The sequence below is a fragment of the Procambarus clarkii genome, chromosome 46, assembly GCF_040958095.1.
Source record: "Procambarus clarkii isolate CNS0578487 chromosome 46, FALCON_Pclarkii_2.0, whole genome shotgun sequence".
In the NCBI taxonomy this organism is placed as follows: domain Eukaryota; kingdom Metazoa; phylum Arthropoda; class Malacostraca; order Decapoda; family Cambaridae; genus Procambarus; species Procambarus clarkii.
In genome coordinates, this window is record NC_091195.1 from 20,548,752 (window position 1) to 20,571,315 (window position 22,564).

Sequence of the window (22,564 nt, forward strand, 5' to 3'; positions counted from 1 at the left end):
GGTATTTTTTTTATTTTTTCTACCACAGACGTGGCCGGACATTTACAATGCTAACCAGCATATATACATTTTCTTCTGTCCTCCATGGACAGGGTTAGAGAAGTGTTAAACATATAGTTCAAGGGTTTATTGAACACTCAACCACAGAAGGTGATTCGGTGCTTTTAAAATGCTAAGCTAACCTACATACGTAAATACATAGATACATAGATACATAGATTTACGTATGCCCTACATAAAGTGTTCGAGGTGTCTTTTACATAGTGTCATTAATGTGCATTTACAAAGGTTAAATATAATTCTGATCAGCTTCCTTATGTACTTTATACATATACATACACACTCATATACGTACATATACATATATGCATTCACATGTAGGCCTCGTAGCCTGGTGGATAGCGCGCAGGACTCGTAATTCTGTGGCGCGGGTTCGATTCCCGCACGAGGCAGAAACAAATGAGCAAAGTTTCTTTCGCCCTAAGTGCCCCTGTTACCTAGCAGTAAATAGGTACCTGGGAGTTAGTCAGCTGTCACGGGCTGCTTCCTGGTGGGGGGGGGGTGTGGAAAAAAAAAGTAGTTAGTAAACAGTTGATTGACAGTTGAGAGGCGGACAGTTGAGAGGCGGGCCGAAAGAGCAAAGCTCAACCCCCGTAAAAACACAACTAGTAAACACATACCTTTGTCTCTTTTATTCTGACAAGGTGAGATAGCTGATAGAGAAACTAGTGTGCAATTAAGAACTTAATCACTGAAGGTGATTAAGGTGCTTTTATAAGCTCAGGTTATATAGTTACATCACATACATACATTATGTAATTGAGGGGGGGGGGGTGGGGGTGTTTTCCTAGTACAGGATAATGTCATTAGGCCTATACAAGTCGTTACATAGACGAGATAAAACGCCTAAATTATTGGGATCGTCTCAAAGCTCTCCAAATGTACTCACTAGAAAGGAGACGAGAGAGATACCAAATAATATACACCTGGAAGATACTGGAGGGACAAGTCCCAAATCTACACAGTAAAATAACAACGTACTGGAGTGAACGATATGGAAGAAAATGCAGAATAGAACCAGTGAAGAGCAGAGGTGCCATAGGCACAATCAGAGAACCCTGTATAAACATCAGAGGTCCAGTGAAGAGCAGAGGTGCCATAGGCACAATCAGAGAACACTGTATAAACATCAGAGGTCCGGTGAAGAGCAGAGGTGCCATAGGCACAATCAGAGAACACTGTATAAACATCAGAGGTCCAGTGAAGAGCAGAGGTGCCATAGGCACAATCAGAGAACACTGTATAAACATCAGAGGTCCAGTGAAGAGCAGAGGTGCCATAGGCACAATCAGAGAACACTGTATAAACATCAGAGGTCCAGTGAAGAGCAGAGGTGCCATAGACACAATCAGAGAACACTGTATAAACATCAGAGGTCCAGTGAAGAGCAGAGGTGCCATAGGCACAATCAGAGAACACTGTATAAACATCAGAGGTCCACGGTTGTTCAACGTCCTCCCAGCGAGTATAAAATATTGCAAGTGATCTACGTCTAGACGTAGACGTAGATCTAGGTAGACGTCCTCTACGTCTAGACGTAGAGGACTTGCTGACGTACGTCGTCAGGTGATGGAGATAGAGGGAGGAGAGAGAGGGGTTATGGAGGGGGGGGGGGCAGATATAGAAGTGAGAGGGGGTTGGGGGGGTTGGTCAGCAGCCAAACACTGCAAGAACCACAGGTACAGAGGAACTACAGAGGTGCCCTCCTCCTCCCTGCCCAGGGGTCGAACTCGGGTCCTCCTGCTTGCGAGACTACTGCGCCAACAACAATTTTTTTTTTAATGAAACTATTTCCTACCCCCTCCCCCCATCACCGGGGTCTCTCCCCCCCTCCCCAACCACAGGGGGGGACGCCCCCCAGAGTACCCCCATAGCTCCCCCAGCGTGTCGTGCATATAATGTTGACAGTCAACCACGTGGTGTTTGTTGACATGGTCAGCCACGTGGTGTTTGTTGACATGGTCAGCCACGTGGTGTTTGTTGACATGGTCAGCCACGTGGTGTTTGTTGACATGGTCCACCACGTGGTGTTTGTTGACATGGTTAGCCACGTGGTGTTTGTTGACATGGTCAGCCACGTGGTGTTTGTTGACATGGTCAGCCACGTGGTGTTTGTTGACATGGTCCACCACGTGGTGTTTGTTGACATGGTCGGGGTCGCGGACAATATCTTTCCTAGAGTCGTAATGGGTGTGTCTTGGGGGGTCCAAGATGTCCTGAGATTGTGGGGGCCCTCCTTCCCCCTTAACTACCCCCCCACCCTCCCCCACCTTATCTTGAGGTTATCTTGAGATGATTTCGGGGCTTTAGTGTCCCGCAGCCCGGTCCTCGACCAGGCCTCCACCCCCAGGAAGCAGCCCGTGACAGCTGACTAACACCCAGGTACCTATTTTACTGCTTGCCTTCTCCAGGTGTAGCCGGGGGGGGGGGAGGGGCAGTTCTTATCTGTTCACTCAATCTCTCTCTTCTCCATTTCTCCCCCTCCTCTCTCTCCCCCCTTCCTCCCCCCTCCTCTCTCTTCCCCCTCCTCTCTCTCCCCCCCTTCCTCTCCCTCCTCTCTCTCCCTCCTCTCTCTCCCCCCCCCTTCCTCCCCCTCCTCTCTCTCCCCCCTTCCTCCCCCTCCTCTCTCTCCCCCCTTCCTCCCCCTCCTCTCTCTCCCCCCTTCCTCCCCCTCCTCTCTCTCCCCCCCTTCCTCCCCCTCCTCTCTCTCCCCCCTTCCTCCCCCTCCTCTCTCTCCCCCCCTTCCTCCCCCTCCTCTCTCTCCCCCCCTTCCTCCCCCCAGTCCACCACCACCCCAGCAGTCACGCACGCTGTATATACCAAGCTATTAATCTTAACCAGCAAAATCTGAAATAAAATGATTTTGGAGCGAGTGAGAACAGGGGCGGGAGAGTAAAGAACAGGGTGTAAGCGAGTGAGAGAACACAGGTGTGTATGGGAGAACAGAGTGAGCAAAGGAAAGGGAGGAATTATCAGGAGGGAAGCGCCAAGCCATTACGACTATATAGCACTGGGAAGGGGTCAGGATAAGGATTAGGGATGGGACGGAGGGAAGGAATGGTGCCCCAACCACTTGTATGGACGGTCGGGGATTGAACGCCGACCTGCATGACGCAAGATCCACCCTACCCCCTCACCCTCCCTACCCCCCTCACCCTCCCGACCCCCTCACCCACCCCTACCCCTCACCCACCCCTACCCCTCACCCACCCTACCCCCTCACCCTCCCTACCCCCTCACCCTCCCTACCCCCTCACCCACCCCTACCCCTCACCCACCCCTACCCATCACCCACCCTACCCCCTCACCCACCCTACCCCCCTCACCCTCCCTACCCCCTCACCCACCCTACCCCCTCACCCACCCTACCACCCTCACCCACCCTACCACCCTCACCCACCTACCCCCTCACCCTCCCTACCCCCTCACCCTCCCTACCCCCTCACCCACCCTACCCCCTCACCCACCCTACCCCCTCACCCACCCTACCCCTCACCCTCCCTACCCCCCTCACCCTCCCTACCCCCTCACCCACCCTACCCCCTCACCCTCCCTACCCCCCCTCACCCTCCCTACCCCCCCTCACCCTCCCTACCCCCCTCACCCTCCCTACCCCCTCACCCACCCTACCCCCTCACCCTCCCTACCCCCTCACCCACCCTACCCCCTCACCCTCCCTACCCCCCCCTCACCCTCCCTACCCCCCCTCACCCTCCCTACCCCCTCACCCACCCTACCCCCTCACCCTCCCTACCCCCTCACCCTCCCTACCCCCTCACCCTCCCTACCCCCCTCACCCTCCCTACAACCCCTCACCCTCCCTACCCCCTCACCCTCCCTACCCCCTCACCCACCCTACCCCCTCACCCACCCTACCCCCTCACCCTCCCTACCCCCTCACCCACCCTACCCCCTCACCCACCCTACCCCCCTCACCCTTCCTACCCCCTCACCCTACCCCCTCACCCTCCCTACCCCCTCACCCACCCTACCCCCTCACCCACCCTACCCCCTCACCCTCCCTACCCCTCACCCACCCTACCTCCTCACCCACCCTACCCCCTCACCCTCCCTACCCCCCTCACCCACCCTACCCCCTCACCCTCCCTACCCCCTCACCCTCCCTACCCCCCTTCACCCTCCCTACCCCCCTCACCCTCCCTACCCCCCCCTCACCCACCCTACCCCCTCACCCACCCTACCCCCCTCACCCTCCCTTCCCCCTCACCCTCCCTTCCCCCTCACCCACCCTACCCCCCTCACCCACCCTACCCCCTCACCCACCCTACCCCCCTCACCCTCCCTACCCCCTCACCCACCCTACCCCCTCACCCACCCTACCCCCTCACCCACCCTACCCCCTCATCCACCCTACCCCCTCACCCACCCTACCCCCTCACCCACCCTACCCCCTCATCCCAAGATCCCAACATTACTGAGAGAGAGAGATCCCAACATTACTGAGAGAGAGATCCCAACATTACTGAGAGATCCCAACATTACTGAGAGAGAGAGATCCCAACATTACTGAGAGAGAGAGAGAGATCCCAACATTACTGAGAGAGAGAGAGATCCCAACATTACTGAGAGAGAGAGAGAGATCCCAACATTACTGAGAGAGAGAGATCCCAACATTACTGAGAGAGAGAGAGAGATCCCAACATTACTGAGAGAGAGAGAGAGATCCCAACATTACTGAGAGAGAGAGAGAGATCCCAACATTACTGAGAGAGAGAGATCCCAACATTACTGAGAGAGAGAGATCCCAACATTACTGAGAGAGAGAGATCCCAACATTACTGAGAGAGAGAGAGAGATCCCAACATTACTGAGAGAGAGAGAGATCCCAACATTACTGAGAGAGAGAGAGATCCCAACATTACTGAGAGAGAGAGATCCCAACATTACTGAGAGAGAGAGAGAGATCCCAACATTACTGAGAGAGATCCCAACATTACTGAGAGAGATCCCAACATTACTGAGAGAGATCCCAATATTACTGAGAGAGATCCCAACATTACTGAGAGAGATCCCAACATTACTGAGAGAGATCCCAACATTACTGAGAGAGATCCCAACATTACTGAGAGAGATCCCAACATTACTGAGAGAGATCCCAACATTACTGAGAGAGATCCCAACATTACTGAGAGAGAGAGAGATTCCAACATTACTGAGAGAGAGAGAGATCCCAACATTACTGAGAGAGAGATCCCAACATTACTGAGAGAGAGATTCCAACATTACTGAGAGAGAGAGATATCCCAACATTACTGAGAGAGAGAGATCCCAACATTACTGAGAGAGAGAGAGATTCCAACATTACTGAGAGAGAGAGAGATCCCAACATTACTGAGAGAGAGATCCCAACATTACTGAGAGAGAGAGATCCCAACATTACTGATAGAGAGAGATCCCAACATTACTGAGAGAGAGAGATCCCAACATTACTGAGAGAGAGAGATCCCAACATTACTGAGAGAGAGAGAGATCCCAACATTACTGAGAGAGAGAGAGAGATCCCAACATTACTGAGAGAGAGATCTCAACATTACTGAGAGAGAGAGATCCCAACATTACCGAGAGAGAGAGATCCCAACATTACTGAGAGAGAGAGAGAGATCCCAACATTACTGAGAGAGAGAGAGATCCCAACATTACTGAGAGAGAGAGATCCCAACATTACCGAGAGAGAGAGAGATCCCAACCTTCCCGAGAGAGAGAGATCCCAACATTACTGAGAGAGAGATCCCAACATTACTGAGAGAGAGAGATCCCAACATTACTGAGAGAGAGAGAGATCCCAACATTACTGAGAGAGAGAGAGAGATCCCAACATTACTGAGAGAGAGATCTCAACATTACTGAGAGAGAGAGATCCCAACATTACCGAGAGAGAGAGATCCCAACATTACTGAGAGAGAGAGAGAGATCCCAACATTACTGAGAGAGAGAGAGAGATCCCAACATTACTGAGAGAGAGAGATCCCAACATTACTGAGAGAGAGAGATCCCAACATTACTGAGAGAGAGAGAGATCCCAACATTACTGAGAGAGAGAGATCCCAACATTACCGAGAGAGAGAGATCCCAACATTACTGAGAGAGAGAGATCCCAACATTACTGAGAGAGAGAGATCCCAACATTACTGAGAGAGAGAGATCCCAACATTACCGAGAGAGAGAGATCCCAACATTACTGAGAGAGAGAGATCCCAACATTACTGAGAGAGAGAGATCCCAACATTACTGAGAGAGAGAGATCCCAACATTACTGAGAGAGAGAGAGAGATCCCAACATTACTGAGAGAGAGAGATCCCAACATTACTGAGAGAGAGAGAGATCCCAACATTACTGAGAGAGAGAGAGAGATCCCAACATTACTGAGAGAGAGAGATCCCAACATTACTGAGAGAGAGAGATCCCAACATTACAAAAAGATCCCAACATTACTGAGAGAGAGATCCCAACATTACCGAGAGAGAGAGATCCCAACATTACTGAGAGAGAGAGAGATCCCAACCTTCCCGAGAGAGAGAGATCCCAACATTACTGAGAGAGAGAGAGATCCCAACATTACTGAGAGAGAGAGAGATCCCAACATTACTGAGAGAGAGAGAGAGATCCCAACATTACTGAGAGAGAGAGAGATCCCAACATTACTGAGAGAGAGAGAGATCCCAACATTACTGAGAGAGAGAGAGATCCCAACATTACCGAGAGAGAGAGAGAGATCCCAACATTACCGAGAGAGAGAGAGAGATCCCAACATTACCGAGAGAGAGAGAGATCCCAACATTACCGAGAGAGAGAGAGAGATCCCAACATTACCGAGAGAGAGAGAGAGATCCCAACATTACTGAGAGAGAGAGATCCCAACATTACCGAGAGAGAGAGAGATCCCAACCTTCCCGAGAGAGAGTCGATGGTTACTATTTTAATACAACCCTCTATACCAAGTCGTTAAGGCGTCATTCAAATAGGGTAATAATGTGTTGTCAGAACTTAAGACTTCTTAGGTGCAAATAAGATGACAAAAATGTCTAAAATCCTTCAAATTTGTTTCCTGTTCATTTTTATTGGCTTGCATATCTGGCTCGATGGTCTGGCGAAGTAGAGTGATTGGCATGTGGAAAGATTGTATAAGCAAGGAGTTACAATCTTGAAGACCAGACCAAGTGGCCTGACGTAAATCTTTTGGGATATTGTATCTAAGATGCCACTTGTATCTTCTTAACCCGTCTGCGACTCTTCGCCCCTTGACACAGTGGATATAGACACTGTGGTGTCAAGGGTGCCGCTTCTCGGCACCGTAGTAAGGCATCGACATTCGCTACGGTAAGTAGCGTTGCTTGAAAACCTGATAGAATGCTACGGTGAGACACCTGTCAGCGCCCCTGGCGTGGACTGGTTCTCACGGGCGGTAGGGCTGGCACTGGTGCTAATGGCGTTAGTGATGGCACTGGTAATTGTCATCAGGGCGGTGTTTGAGCGAGTGGCACCCAGAGACGACAGGCGAACCCCGCCCGCCCTCGTCGACAACTCCCAAACCCACGTCGACGGCACCCAAACGCTCGTCGAGTCCGACGACACCCAAACGCTCGTCGAATCCGACGACACCCAAACGCTCGTCGAATCCGACGACACCCAAACGCTCGTCGAATCCGACGACACCCAAACGCTCGTCGAATCCGACGACACCCAAACGCTCGTCGAATCCGACGACACCCAAACGCTCGTCGAATCCGACGACACCCAAACGCTCGTCGAGTCCGACGACACCCAAACGCTCGTCGAGTCCGACGACACCCAAACGCTCGTCGAGTCCGACGACACCCAAACGCTCGTCGAGTCCGACGACACCCAAACGCTCGTCGAGTCCGACGACACCCAAACGCTCGTCGAGTCCGACGACACCCAAACGCTCGTCGAGTCCGACGACACGCAAACGCTCGTCGAATCCGACGACACCCAAACGCTCGTCGAGTCCGACGACACCCAAACGCTCGTCGAATCCGACGACACGCAAACAGTGACCAGGGTCGTCCCAGTACCCAAAGAGGACCGCCACCACCTCACGGGAAGGAAATTACGGACCCTCAAATAACTACAGAAGAAGTTTAAGGTCACCATCTCAATCCCTCCGCAAAACGTCTTGGACGAAATCGTGTCTGTAACTGGTCCCTCAAAGAACGTCTGTGACGCCGTAGACGCGATCTAGAAGCTCACTTTACGCTCTGTGTTCGTCACCAGCGGACGTCCTAGTGACGTCGACGTACAGTCGGTGAAAACGGTTATCCGGTTATGCTAATAGGAACGTCGCCACATTATAGGAAAGAGACAGCGGACCTTAAATAAACTGTAGAAACAGTTTAAGGTAACCATCGAGGTCCCTCCGGAAGACGTCTTGGACGAAGACGTGTCTGTAACTGGTCCACCGCAGAACGTCTCTGACGCAGTTAAAGCCATAAAAGCACTCACCAGCCAATCAGAGTGATAGGTAGGCCAGCCTATTGATAGTAATAGATAGTAAGGGTAATGCCCTGCCCCTTACCCTGCCGACCCTAGAGCTGTGACGGAGTGAGAGAGGAGGAAGAGCAGTGGAGGAGGCTGCAGACTCCTCCACTGCTCTCCTCCTCCTCCCTCTCTCACTCTCCATCCGGCCTGCTGCTTGGCCTGAGTGGTAGAGCGACGGTGGTGGTCGTGGCCTATGGCTCGTGGTCGTGGCCTATGGCTCGTGGTCGTGGCCTCAGGGTGGTGGTGGTTGTGGTGGTCGTGGCCTCAGGTGATGGTCATGTTTCCATCACAAAAGAGCTTCGGAGCTCTTAAAATTCTTCGTATATGGAAACACGGCCGCCATGCTTTGAGGAAAGATAGACCGGTTTCGTTGAGAAGGGTTAAATGTTGCTTGGAACCTTTGTGTGTGTGTGTGTGTGTGTGTGTGTACTCACCTAGTTGTACCTACCTAGTTGTGTTTGCGGGGGTTGAGCTCTGGCTCTTTGGTCCCGCCTCTCAACCGTCAATCAACAGGTGTACAGGTTCCTGAGCCTATTGGGCTCTATCATATCTACACTTGAAACTGTGTATGGAGTCAGCCTCCACCACATCACTGCCTAATGCATTCCACCTGTTAACTACTCTGACACTGGAAAAGTTCTTTCTAACGTCTCTGTGGCTCATTTGGGTACTCAGCTTCCACCTGTGTCCCCACTTGTTCGTGTACTGCCAGTGTTAAATAATCCATCCTTGTCTACCCTGTCAATTCCCTTGAGAATTTTGTATGTGGTGATCATGTCTCCTCTAGCTCTTCTGTCTTCCAGTGTCTTCTGTGTGTAGCTTTAAAGCTTTTGCCGTACAGGGGAGTAGAGGCATTCCCATAACTCCAGGTATGCTGCAGGCATGCTTCAGGTATGCTGCAGGTATGCTGCAGGTATACTCCAGGTATGCTGCAGGTATACTCCAGGTATGCTGCAGGTATACTCCAGGTATGCTGCAGGTATACTCCAGGTATGCTGCAGGTATACTCCAGGTATGCTGCACTCATCAGTCAAGTGGTGGGTAAGCCTGGGGGTCCCACATGAAGGGTGGGGTCGCTTTTACTATGGCGTGAGTGGCTTGTCAACCACCACATTACCCTAATGACTTGCCTGCAGTCTAGGCCAGGTGAGTGATGGGCTGACCTTGCCGGGAGAATGGGTCGACCTACCTGGGTGATGGGGGGTAACCTTCCTGGGAGAATGGGTCGACCTACCTGGGTGATGGGGTGACCTTGCTGGGAGAATGGGTCGACCTACCTGGGTGAGGGGTTGACCTTGCTGGGAGAATGGGTCGACCTACCTGGGTGAGGGGGGCTGACCTTGCTGGGAGAATGGGTCGACCTACCTGGGTGAGGGGGGCTGACCTTGCTGGGTAGGTGGGACTTACCTACCTGGGAGGATAGGTCGACCGACCTGGGTAGAGGGGTGACCTTGCCTGCTGACCTGGTGGGTAGGGAAGGGTGACCTTGCCTGCTGACCTAGCGAGTGGGTGGGGCTTACCACGGGCGTGGTTAACCATGGGGAATGGGGCTTGTCCTTGAGAGTTATGTGGGGGCTGAACTTACATAACTTGAGTGGGTGTGGAGGGCTGCTTCTCTCGGTGTCTGAGACTGACCCTAAGCAGTGTTTGTGTACAAACATGTGTGGATATACACATGTCCGTATGTATGTACATATGTGTTTCCTCTCGTAGATCACACCATGCAAGGTCCTTGATATAATCACCATTGATGGTGTTATAGATCCTCTATTTTGCTTTCTACATTTGACAGTCCATTACCCATTAGTAATTGTCACCTTGTTAATTAAATGGGTTTAAAATCCTTGCACTGAGATATTAGTCATTTATAAATGGCTGACTATTAATTTGTGTGTAAACGGACATTGGAAGCCTTAATGGGTGGATGGTGAAGGACTTGGCTTAATGGGTGAATGGTGAGGGACTTGGCTTAATGGGTAGATGGTGAGAGACTTAAAATTTTCAACACAAAAGCAATTGTTTACAAAATGTCAAAGAAAACGAAACGGCATGAAAGAAAACCACGTTATTTTAATGGGTGACTTAAGACTTGCCTTGTGGAGCTTTGTTTAGTAGTACCCTCATGCCGGATCGAACTCTTGCCGGCGCGCGCGCACACTACGTCATATCAACGTTAATATATTGCAAATGTCGGATTAATATTGTGGTTACGTTGTCTGTTGGACTGTGGAGTCCACAGATATTATACAGATACAGTTTAGATATAGATATTATACTGTAATGGCGTGGTTTTAACTATGTTTTGTTTATTTCAGGTAAGGATGCTGCGGTGTTCTCTCTGGTCTCGCCTTAACTTGTAAGTTGTCCTGCTTTTTGGCCGGTCCAGTCACAGCTGTTGGTGACGTCACAGTCGCCACACTTGTAAACATTAGTCACGTGGCTGTGTTGATATGGTTGCCACACACTTGTAAACACTGTTGTCACGTGGCTGTGTTGATATAGTTGCCCCACACTTGTAAACATTAGTCACGTGGCTGTGTTGATATGGTTGCCACACACTTGTAAACACTAGTCACGTGGCTGGTGTTGATATAGTCGCCACACACTTGTAAACACTAGTCACGTGGCTGGTGTTGATATAGTCGCCACACACTTGTAAACAAGATACCACGTGCTCCCCCCATCAGCATGTTACTGCACGCAAGCACACGAGGGGTCTGGCGGCTGAGTGGACAGCGCTCGGGATTCATAATCCTAGGGTCTGGGAATCGATCCCAGCGATATCGGAAAACAAATGGGCAGTTTCTTTCACCCTGATGCCCCCATTTTCCCCTAGCAGTAAATAGGTACCTGGGAGTTAGACAGCTGCTACGGGCTGCTTCCTGGGGGTGTGTGTGGGGGCAGCTGTGGCCTGTGGGTGTGGCCTTCAGGTGTGGCTGAGGTAGGTTTGGAGACGGGTGTGGCCTCCACACGATCAATACCTGTGTCATCTGACACATGTATCTTAAATGCTCTATGTGGTCACGTTAATGTAGGCAACGTTGATGTAGGAGAGCTGGTCGGCCGAGCGGACAGCCACGCTGGACTTCTGATCCTGTGGTCCCGGGTTCGATCCCGGGCGCCGGCGAGAAACAATGGCCAGAGTTTCTTTCACCCTATGCCCCTGTTACCTAGCAGTAAAATAGGTACCTGGGTGTTAGTCAGCTGTCACGGGCTGCTTCCTGGGGGTGGAGGCCTGGTCGAGGACCGGGCCGCGGGGACACTAAAGCCCCGAAATCATCTCAAGATAATCTCAAGATAACTTGAATATTTACGTTGAAGGGAATTATAGCACAATTACCAAGGTGTTTGTGGTGGTTCTATAATATACTTTGGTTCTATAATATACTTTGGTTCTATAATATACTTTGGTTCTATAATATACTTTGGTTCTATAATATACTTTGGTTCTATAATATACTATGGTTCTATAATATAGAACTATAATACTAAAAGTTCTATAATACTTTATTTAGCGATTGCTGATGAGTACCTGGATTACCTTACTACCTTACCCTGGGGGCTACCTTACCCTGGGGGCTACCTGTCCCTAGTGGCTACCTTACCCTGGGTGGCTACCTCAACCAGGGGGCTACCTCAACCAGGGGGCTACCTTACCCTGGGTGGCTACCTCAACCAGGGGGCTACCTTACCCTGGTGGGCTACCTTACCCTGGGTGGCTACCTCAACCAGGGGGCTACCTTACCCTGGGTGGCTACCTCAACCTGGGGGCTACCTTACCCTGGGTGGCTACCTCAACCAGGGGGCTACCTTACCCTGGGTGGCTACCTCAACCTGGGGGCTACCTTACCCTGGGTGGCTACCTCAACCTGGGGGCTACCTTACCCTGGTGGGCTACCTCAACCAGGGGGCTACCTTACCCTGGGTGGCTACCTCAACCTGGGGGCTACCTTACCCTGGGTGGCTACCTCAACCAGGGGGGTACCTTACCCTGGGTGGCTACCTCAACCAGGGGGCTACCTTACCCTGGGTGGCTACCTCAACCAGGGGGCTACCTTACCCTGGGTGGCTACCTCAACCTGGGGGCTACCTTACCCTGGGGGGCTACCTTACCCTGGGTGGCTACCTCAACCTGGGGGCTACCTTACCCTGGGGGGCTACCTTACCCTGGGTGGCTACCTCAACCTGGGGGCTACCTCAACCTGGGGGCTACCTTACCCTGGTGGGCTACCTCAACCTGGGGGCTACCTTACCCTGGGTGGCTACCTCAACCTGGGGGCTACCTTACCCTGGGTGGCTACCTCAACCAGGGGGCTACCTTACCCTGGGTGGCTACCTCAACCAGGGGGCTACCTTACCCTGGGTGGCTACCTCAACCTGGGGGCTACCTTACCCTGGGGGGCTACCTTACCCTGGGTGGCTACCTCAACCTGGGGGCTACCTTACCCTGGTGGGCTACCTCAACCTGGGGGCTACCTTACCCTGGGTGGCTACCTCAACCTGGGGGCTACCTTACCCTGGGTGGCTACCTCAACCAGGGGGCTACCTTACCCTGGGTGGCTACCTCAACCAGGGGGCTACCTTACCCTGGGTGGCTACCTCAACCTGGGGGCTACCTTACCCTGGGTGGCTACCTCAACCAGGGGGCTACCTTACCCTGGGTGGCTACCTCAACCAGGGGGCTACCTTACCCTGGGTGGCTACCTCAACCTGGGGGCTACCTTACCCTGGGTGGCTACCTCAACCTGGGGGCTACCTTACCCTGGGTGGCTACCTCAACCTGGGGGCTACCTTACCCTGGGTGGCTACCTTACCCTGGGTGGCTACCTCAACCAGGGGGCTACCTTACCCTGGGGGGCTACCTTATCCTGGGTGGCTACCTTACCCTGGGTGGCTACCTCAACCAGGGGGCTACCTTACCCTGGGTGGCTACCTCAACCTGGGGGCTACCTTACCCTGGGGGGCTACCTTACCCTGGGGGCTACCTTACCCTGGGGGGCTACCTCAACCAGGGGGCTACCTTACCCTGGGTGGCTACCTCAACCTGGGGGCTACCTTACCCTGGGGGGCTACCTTACCCTGGGGGCTACCTTACCCTGGGGGGCTACCTCAACCAGGGGGCTACCTTACCCTGGTGGGGCTGTAGGGTAAGATAGCCCTTTTACGTTAGTGGTGGTGGGGGGGGGTGATTATCTTTTAACACTTGAAGGCAAAGAGGCGTGTTGTGTGGAACAAGGGGTGTTGTTACCGTAGAGTTTCTTGCGTGTACTCACCTAGTTGTGTTTGCGGGGGTTGAGCTCTGCTCTTTCGGCCCGCCTCTCAACTGTCAATCAACTGTTTACTAACTACTTTTTTCTCTTCTCCACACCACACACCCTAGGAAGCAGCCCGTGACAGCTTACTAACTACCAGGTACCTATTTACTGCTAGGTCTCGTAGGAGGGGCCTCGTAGCCTGGTGGATTGCGCGCAGGACTCGTAATTCTGTGGCGCGGGTTCGATTCCCGCACGAGGCAGAAACAAATGGGCATAGTTTCTTTCACCCTGAATGCCCTGTTACCTAGCAGTAAATAGGTACCTGGGAGTTAGTAAGCTGTCACGGGCTGCTTCCTGGGGGTGGAGGCCTGGTCTAGGACCGGGCCGCGGGGACACTAAAGCCCCGAAATCATCTCAAGATAACCTCAAGATAGGTAACAGGGGCATTCAGGATGAAAGAAACTTTGCCCATTGTTTCTCGTCGGCGCCTGGGATCGAACCCGGAACCACAGGATCGCGTGTCCAGCGTGCTGTCCACTCAGCCACCGGCCACCCAAAGTGTGTGTGTGTGTGTGTGAGAGAAAGTGAGTGTGTTCTCTGCCCTGAAAAATGGTGATGGGGCAAGGAGAGTGATGAGGGATACCGGTTGTGAGGGAGTAGTGAGGGAGGGAGAGTGAGGGGGGGGTGTGGGGGTGAGGGGGGGTGTGGGGGTGAGGGGGGGGGGGGGTGTGGGGGTGAGGGGGGGGGGGGGTCTGGGAGGTTATCAAGTGTCCCGTGAAGGTTATCTAGACACTTGTGACTCCCAGATACTGTGTTGAAGAGGATGCTTCTCCTGCCTGCATGTATACTAGCATGTGTCTCTCTCCCTTCCCTCCCTCTCTCTCTCTCTCTCTCTCTCTCTCTCTCTCTCTCTCTCTCTCTCTCCCTCCCTCCCTCTCTCTCCCTCCCTCTCTCTCCCTCTCTCTCCCTCTCTCTCCCTCCCTCCCTCCCTCTCTCTCTCTCTCTCTCTCTCTCTCTCTCTCTCTCTCTCTCTCTCTCTCTCTCTCTCTCTCTCCCTCTCCCTCTCTCTCTCTCTCTCTCTTTCTCTCTCTCTCTCTCTCTCTCTCTCTCTCTCTCCCTCTCTCTCTCCCTCTCTCTCTCCCTCTCCCTCTCCCTCTCCCTCTCTCTCTCTCTCTCTCTCTCTCTCTCTCTCTCTCTCTCTCTCTCTCTCTCTCTCTCTCTCTCTCTTTCTTTCTTTCTTTCTTTCTTTCTTTCTTTCTTTCTCTTTCCCCCCCCTCCCTCCTTGTCTTTCTGCCTCTGCCTTGCTCCCTCCCTCCCCCCCCCCCACACGGGGAGAAGGGGGGGGGGTATCTAATCAATCAAGCGGAGACAGATGATTGATGGCTGGGGGCCGAAGTCTGGCCTGATAGGGCACCTGTGTCAGGTAGTTAAGAGCCGCAGTTAATGGTCGTTTGCGTCACAGGAAGAAGGGGGGGGAGCCCAGTAGCTCATCTTGGGTGATAGAGCAATATCTCTATCACTCTATCTCTATCTGACCGGAAACGTGCGCGCCTCAGCAAGCTATCTTAAGTCTTCTAGTGACGTAGATAGAATAAAATGTCTATGGTGGTTTGATTTTGACAACTACGTCGCTATTTTTAACGTATTGGGCTACTGCATGTGTCAAATGAGACGTGTTGTGTTGCAGAGTGACTGTGCCACAGTGCTATATCACTCACTCGAGTCCCAGACCGTCCTCATAATGTCCCAAAGACCATTCCATCCACCCGCCAAACCCTTCAGCTGTCTATGAATGAAAAGCGGTTTACACACGACTCACAACTGCTGACGTCCGAACACTTCCGGAACAAGTGCTTCACTGACGACTGGTGTTCGAACCACAACGCTGTAAATGCTTCACCCACGTACTACAAATACAAATAATTGCCAACAGAACCTAAACACCTAACCTAACCTATGTCTATATATGCACAATATGCTAATATATTATTAATTTATATTTTAGAAAGTTCCTGTTTTGAATGAACAGTATGTTGACATTGATGAATGCGTCTGTGGGGTCGACCGCTGGATGGAATGGACTTGAGTCAGACTTAATATTTAATCCCATATCCCATACTAGTTCTCTGGGCGCCTGATAGCTGAGTGGACAGCGCTTTGGATTCGTAGTCCTGATCAGGTTCCGGGGTTCGATCCCCGGTGGAGGCGGAGACAAATGGGCAAAATGTTTCCTTCATTCTGATGCCCCTGTTCACCTAGCAGTAAATAGGTACCTGGGAGTTAGACAGCTGCTACGGGCTGCTGCTTCCTGGGGGTGTGTAACAAAAAAGAGGCCTGGTCGAGGACCGGGCCGCGGGGATGCTAAGTCCCGAAATCATCTGAAGATAACCTCAAGATAAGCAATATGGAAAGGAATCCACAGAAGATAAACAGTGACTATCATTGATTACTATGGCCACGTGCCTGAGACGTGACTGTCCCCACGTGCCTGAGACGTGACTGTCCCCACGTGCCTGAGACGTGACTGTCCCCACGTGCCTGAGACGTGACTGTCCACACGTGCCTGAGACGTGACTGGGTCCACGTGCCTGAGACGTGACTGGGTCCACGTGCCTGAGACGTGACTGGTCCACACGTGCCTGAGACGTGACTGTCCCCACGTGCCTGAGACGTGACTGGGTCCACGTGCCTGAGACGTGACTGTCCACACGTGCCTGAGACGTGACTGTCCCCACGTGCCTGAGACGTGACTGGGTCCACGTGCCTGAGACGTGACTGGGTCCACGTGCCTGAGACGTGACTGGGTCCACGTGCCTGAGACGTGACTGGGTCCACGTGCCTGAGACGTGACTGGGTCCACGTGCCTGAGACGTGACTGGGTCCACGTGCCTGAGACGTGACTGGGTCCACGTGCCTGAGACGTGACTGGGTCCACGTGCCTGAGACGTGACTGGGTCCACGTGCCTGAGACGTGACTGGGTCCACACGTGCCTGAGACGTGACTGGGTCCACACGTGCCTGAGACGTGACTGGGTCCACACGTGCCTGAGACGTGACTGGGTCCACACGTGCCTGAGACGTGACTGGGTCCACACGTGCCTGAGACGTGACTGGTCCACACGTGCCTGAGACGTGACTGGTCCACACGTGCCTGAGACGTGACTGGTCCACACGTGCCTGAGACGTGACTGGTCCACACGTGCCTGAGACGTGACTGGTCCACACGTGCCTGAGACGTGACTGGTCCACACGTGCCTGAGACGTGACTGGTCCACACGTGCCTGAGACGTGACTGGGTCCACGTGCCTGAGACGTGACTGGGTCCACGTGCCTGAGACGTGACTGGGTCCACGTGCCTGAGACGTGACTGGGTCCACGTGCCTGAGACGTGACTGGGCCACACGTGCCTGAGACGTGACTGGGCCACACGTGCCTGAGACGTGACTGGGCCACACGTGCCTGAGACGTGACTGGGCCACACGTGCCTGAGACGTGACTGGGCCACACGTGCCTGAGACGTGACTGGGCCACACGTGCCTGAGACGTGACTGGGCCACACGTGCCTGAGACGTGACTGGGCCACACGTGCCTGAGACGTGACTGGGCCACACGTGCCTGAGACGTGACTGGGCCACACGTGCCTGAGACGTGACTGGGCCACACGTGCCTGAGACGTGACTGGGCCACACGTGCCTGAGACGTGACTGGGCCACACGTGCCTGAGACGTGACTGGGCCACACGTGCCTGAGACGTGACTGGGCCACACGTGCCTGAGACGTGACTGGGCCACACGTGCCTGAGACGTGACTGGGCCACACGTGCCTGAGACGTGACTGGGCCACACGTGCCTGAGACGTGACTGGGCCACACGTGCCTGAGACGTGACTGGGCCACACGTGCCTGAGACGTGACTGGGCCACACGTGCCTGAGACGTGACTGGGCCACACGTGCCTGAGACGTGACTGGGCCACACGTGCCTGAGACGTGACTGGGCCACACGTGCCTGAGACGTGACTGGGCCACACGTGCCTGAGACGTGACTGGGCCACACGTGCCTGAGACGTGACTGGGCCACACGTGCCTGAGACGTGACTGGGCCACACGTGCCTGAGACGTGACTGGGCCACACGTGCCCGAGACGTGACTGGGCCACACGTGCCCGAGACGTGACTGGTCCACACGTGCCCGAGACGTGACTGGTCCACACGTGCCCGAGACGTGACTGGTCCACACGTGCCCGAGACGTGACTGGTCCACACGTGCCCGAGACGTGACTGGTCCACGAGACATTCCTAAGAAACTCAACTGTGTGTGTGTGTGTGTGTGCGCGTGCGCGCGTGCGTGCGTGCGTGCGCGTATGTGTGTGTACGAGCGTGCGCGCGCGAGCGAGTGCGTGTACCCTTTGACCGTCTGACAGCTGAACAGCGATTGTCTAACCTATTTAAAATATTTAGTGACCCCTGACAAATACTGCCTGCTGATCTGTCAAACCTTTTGGGCTTTCTTTCAATGTTAATTTGAACTATTGTAACTTTTCCTCTTCAACACAAAAAAGATTCCTTTATATTCTGGTAATTTTTAGTGTAGTTAAAACAGAAAGTGTGTCACACCTTTCCGTACCGGGATCGATCCCCGGTAATGCCAGAAAGAAAATGGAGCAGAGTTTCGTTCAGCCTAATGCTCCTGTTCACCCTAGCAGTAAATAGGTACCTGGGAGTTAGAGAGCTGCTACGGGCTGCTTCCTGGGGGGTGGAGGCCTGGTCGAGGACCGGGCCGCCGGGACTCTAAGCCCCGAAATCATCTCAAGATTACATTAAGATAAGGTGTGTGTCGGTGGCCTGGTATACTCATTGTTGGTCTGTCTGTCTGGGTTTACCTGTGTCTGAACGGTGGTTGGTTTACCTGTGTCTGAAGGGTGGTTGGTTTACCTGTGTCTGAAGGGTGGTTGGTTTACCTGTGCCTGAAGGATGGCTGGTTTACCTGTGTTTGAAGGGTGGCTGGTTTACCTGTGTCTGAAGGGTAGCTGGTTTACCTGTGTCTGAAGGATGTTTGGTTTACCTGTGTTTGAAGGGTGGCTGGTTTACCTGTGTCTGAAGGATGGTTGGTTTACCTGTGTCTGAAGGGTGGTTGGTTTACCTGTGTCTGAAGGATGGTTGGTTTACCTGTGTCTGAAGAGTAGCCGGTTTACCTGTGCCTGATGGGTAGCTGGTTTACCTGTGTTTGAAGGGTAGCTGGTTTACCTGTGTCTGAAGGGTAGCTGGTTTACCTGTGTTTGAAGGGTAGCTGGTTTACCTGTGTCTGAAGGGTGGCTGGTTTACCTGTGTCTGAAGGGTGGCTGGTTTACCTGTGAAGAGCAGACGAACCCAACCAACCCACCTAACCTCTCGAGGCCCATGTATGGAAAACGTCAAGTTTACAATGGTTTAATATCTACTAACCCATCGTACTTGTAACGGATTGGTTTAATACGTAAAAAATCCGCGACGGATTACTCGAGCAAACGGGTTTGTGCGCGTGCGCGTACAAGGGTCAAAAAGGCATAGAGAGAGAGAGATATAGATATAGATAACGCAGCTATGCCCCGGTCAATGTCTCAGTATTTCCCCTGTATGTGTATCTTGTATATCAGTATACAAAGGTCTTAGGTTAATCCATTAGGATTTATCACGCGTTGATAAACGTCAATTTTGGAGTGGTTTAGCCTTGCCTGTATTGTTTTGTGAGTGATATCAGTAAGATGAGTCTGTCTGTCACCTGATGGTATTTGTTCATGGAAAAATGGTACGGTAAAAATGAGGATCTTAAACATAATACAGGGTACAAAACACAAATCTTCCCATAGTAGGAAAGCAACATGTCAAGGATTTGGGAATAATGATGTCTGACGACCTAACGTTTAGGGAGCATAACCAAGCAAATATTGCGTCAGTCAGGACAATGATTGGATGGATTACGAGAACTTTCAAATCCAGGGATCCCATCACAATGGTTGTACTCTTCAAGTCACTTGTGTTGTCCCGTCTTGAGTACTGCTCAGTACTCGCTTCCCCCTTCAGAGCAGGAGAGATTGCTGAAGTAGAGGGAATACAGAGAACATATACGGCACGCATAGACCAGATAAAACACCTAAATTATTGGGACCGTCTCAAAGCCCTCCAAATGTTCTCTCTAGAAAGGAGACGAGAAAGATACCAAATAATATACACATGGAAAACACGTGGAGGGCCAGGTCCCAAATCTACACAGTAAAATAACAACGTACTGGAGTGAACGACATGGAAGAAATGCAGAATAGAACCAGTGAAGAGCAGAGGTGCCATAGGCACAATCAGAGAACACTGTATAAACATCAGAGGTCCGCGGTTGTTCAACGTCCTCCCAGCAAGCATAAGAAATATTGCCGGAACAACCGTGGACATTTTCAAGAGGAAACTAGATTTATTCCTCCAAGGAGTGCCGGACCAACCGGGCTGTGGTGGGTATGTGGGCCTGCGGGCCGCTCCAAGCAACAGCCTGGTGGACCAAACTCTCACAAGTCCAGCCTGGCCTCGGGCCAGGCCTTGCTTTAGTTGTTACTAATACGTCCCATTTGTTAACGGGTTGGTCCATTCCGTTGCAAATTCGACGTATTAAGCAAGAGGGGCCGAACAGGATGTCAAACAAGCGTCATACTAGTAGCTGTGTGGGTCTAACTAGCGTCTAGTTACGCTATTATTTAGTATTTTCCTAGCCAGAATCCATCAGGTTGCGAGCAACGGTACATAACAGCCTGGTTGATCCAAACCCACCTACCAGAAGGCCTGGACAGAGACCCGGGCCGTGGGAGGACATTGATCCCCGAAACCAACGCCGTGCTAACGGCGGTGAATTTATGTACCATTTAGCCGTGGTTTTGTTTTGTAATGACATTTTACCGCCAAAAATCTGTAATTCAGTGTAGAAATTTTACCGCCAAAAATCTGTAATTCAGTGTAGAAATTTTACCGCCAAAAATCTGTAATTCAGTGTAGAAATTTTACCGCCAAAAATCTGTAATTCAGTGTAGAAATTTTACCGCCAAAAATCTGTAATTCAGTGTAGAAATTTTACCGCCAAAAATCTGTAATTCAGTGTAGAAATTTTACCGCCAAAAATCTGTAATTCAGTGTAGAAATTTTACCGCCAAAAATCTGTAATTCAGTGTAGAAATTTTACCGCCAAAAATCTGTAATTCAGAGTAGAAATTTTACCGCCAAAAAATCTGTGATTCAGTGTAGTACTACATTGTTTGTTTATCATGTGTTGTTCCCGGCAGTGTGGGGCGGAGAGTGGGGGGAGAGCCTTCACGTGGACTGTCTTGACCTCGTCTGTTCAGGTAGGGCGCGTGTAGTTACCTAAGTGTAATTACCTAAGTGTAGTTACAGGATGAGAGCTACGCTCGTGGTGTCCCGTCTTCCCAGCACTCTTTGTCATATAACGCTTTGAAACTACTGGTGTGTGTGTGTGTGTGTGTGTGTGTGTGTGTGTGTGTGTGTGTGTGTGTGTGTGTGTGTGTGTGTGTGTGTGTGTGTATTTACCTAGTTGTATTCACCTAGTTGTGTTTGCGGGGGTTGAGCTTTGCTCTTTCGGCCCGCCTCTCAACTGTCAATCAACTGTTTACTAACTACTTTTTTTTTCCACACACACACACACACACACACACACACACACACACACACACACACACACACACACACACACACACACAGACACCGGGAAGCAGCCCGTGACAGCTGACTAACTCCCAGGTACCTGTTTACTGCTAGGTAACAGGGGGGCATTCAGGGTGAAAGAAACTTTGCTCATTTGTTTCTGCCTCGTGCGGGAATCGAACCCGCGCCACAGAAATACGAGCCCTGCGCGCTATCCACCAGGCTACCAGGCCCCCCTGTGTGTGTGTGTGGGGGGGGGGGGACAACGGAATGATGTACAGGTTTAGGCAAGTGCTTGCGTAAGCTCTTTGATGAATTCTGGGGCCAGATTCACGAAGCAGTTACGCAAGCACTTACGAACCTGTACATCTTTTCCTCAATCTTTGGCGGCTTTGTTTACAATTATTAAACAGTTAATGAGCTCGGAAGCACCAGGAGGCTGTTTATAACAATAACAACAGTTGATTGGCAAGTTTTCCTGCTTGTAAACTGTTTAATAAATGTAACCAAAGCCGTCAAAGATTGAGGAAAGATGTACACGTTCGTAAGTGCTTGCGTAACTGCTTCGTGAATCTGGCCCCAGTTTCGTAAGCGCTTGCGTAACTGCTTTGTGAATCTGGCCCCAGGTTCGTAAGTGCTTGCGTAACTGCTTCGTGAATCTGGCCCCAGTTTCGTAAGTGCTTGCGTAACTGCTTCGTGAATCTGGCCCCAGGTTCGTAAGTGCTTGCGTAACTGCTTCGTGAATCTGGCCCCAGGTTCATGAACCTTGCCTTACCCTAACTCATAACCCTGTGTGGTTCTGTGTGCACTCAGTTTTCATGATTTAATTACGTAACAAAATGCAACTGTTTTGCCTAACCTGTTGAGACCTATGCTTATACCTGGAGCATACCTGGAGAGGGTTTCTCGAGTCCTCCTGCTCCCCCCTGAAGCCCGCCCTGAGGCCAGGCTCGAATTGTGATATCTTGGTTAGGAAACGTCAATTATACAACGGTTTGATTTGGGCTAATACGTCGCAAATCTGTACTGTAATCGTCCGGATATGGACTTGTGGATGGT

At 52.0% G+C, this 22,564-nt stretch overlaps 1 protein-coding gene across 12 annotated transcripts in view; it reads left to right on the forward strand.

Moving 5' to 3' along the window:
* Positions 1-22,564, forward strand: part of LOC123770464 (serine/threonine-protein kinase N) — a 312,702-nt gene that overhangs the window by 237,880 nt on the left and 52,258 nt on the right. For 5 of the 12 annotated variants that reach the window (XM_069301810.1, XM_069301800.1, XM_069301804.1 and 2 more), the window contains one exon: positions 21,130-21,189. The exons of the other annotated variants lie outside the window; for them this stretch is intronic. In XM_069301810.1, the coding sequence (XP_069157911.1) occupies positions 21,130-21,189 (60 nt within the window). The remainder of the gene's footprint in view (positions 1-21,129; positions 21,190-22,564) is intronic. 12 annotated transcript variants of the gene reach the window in all.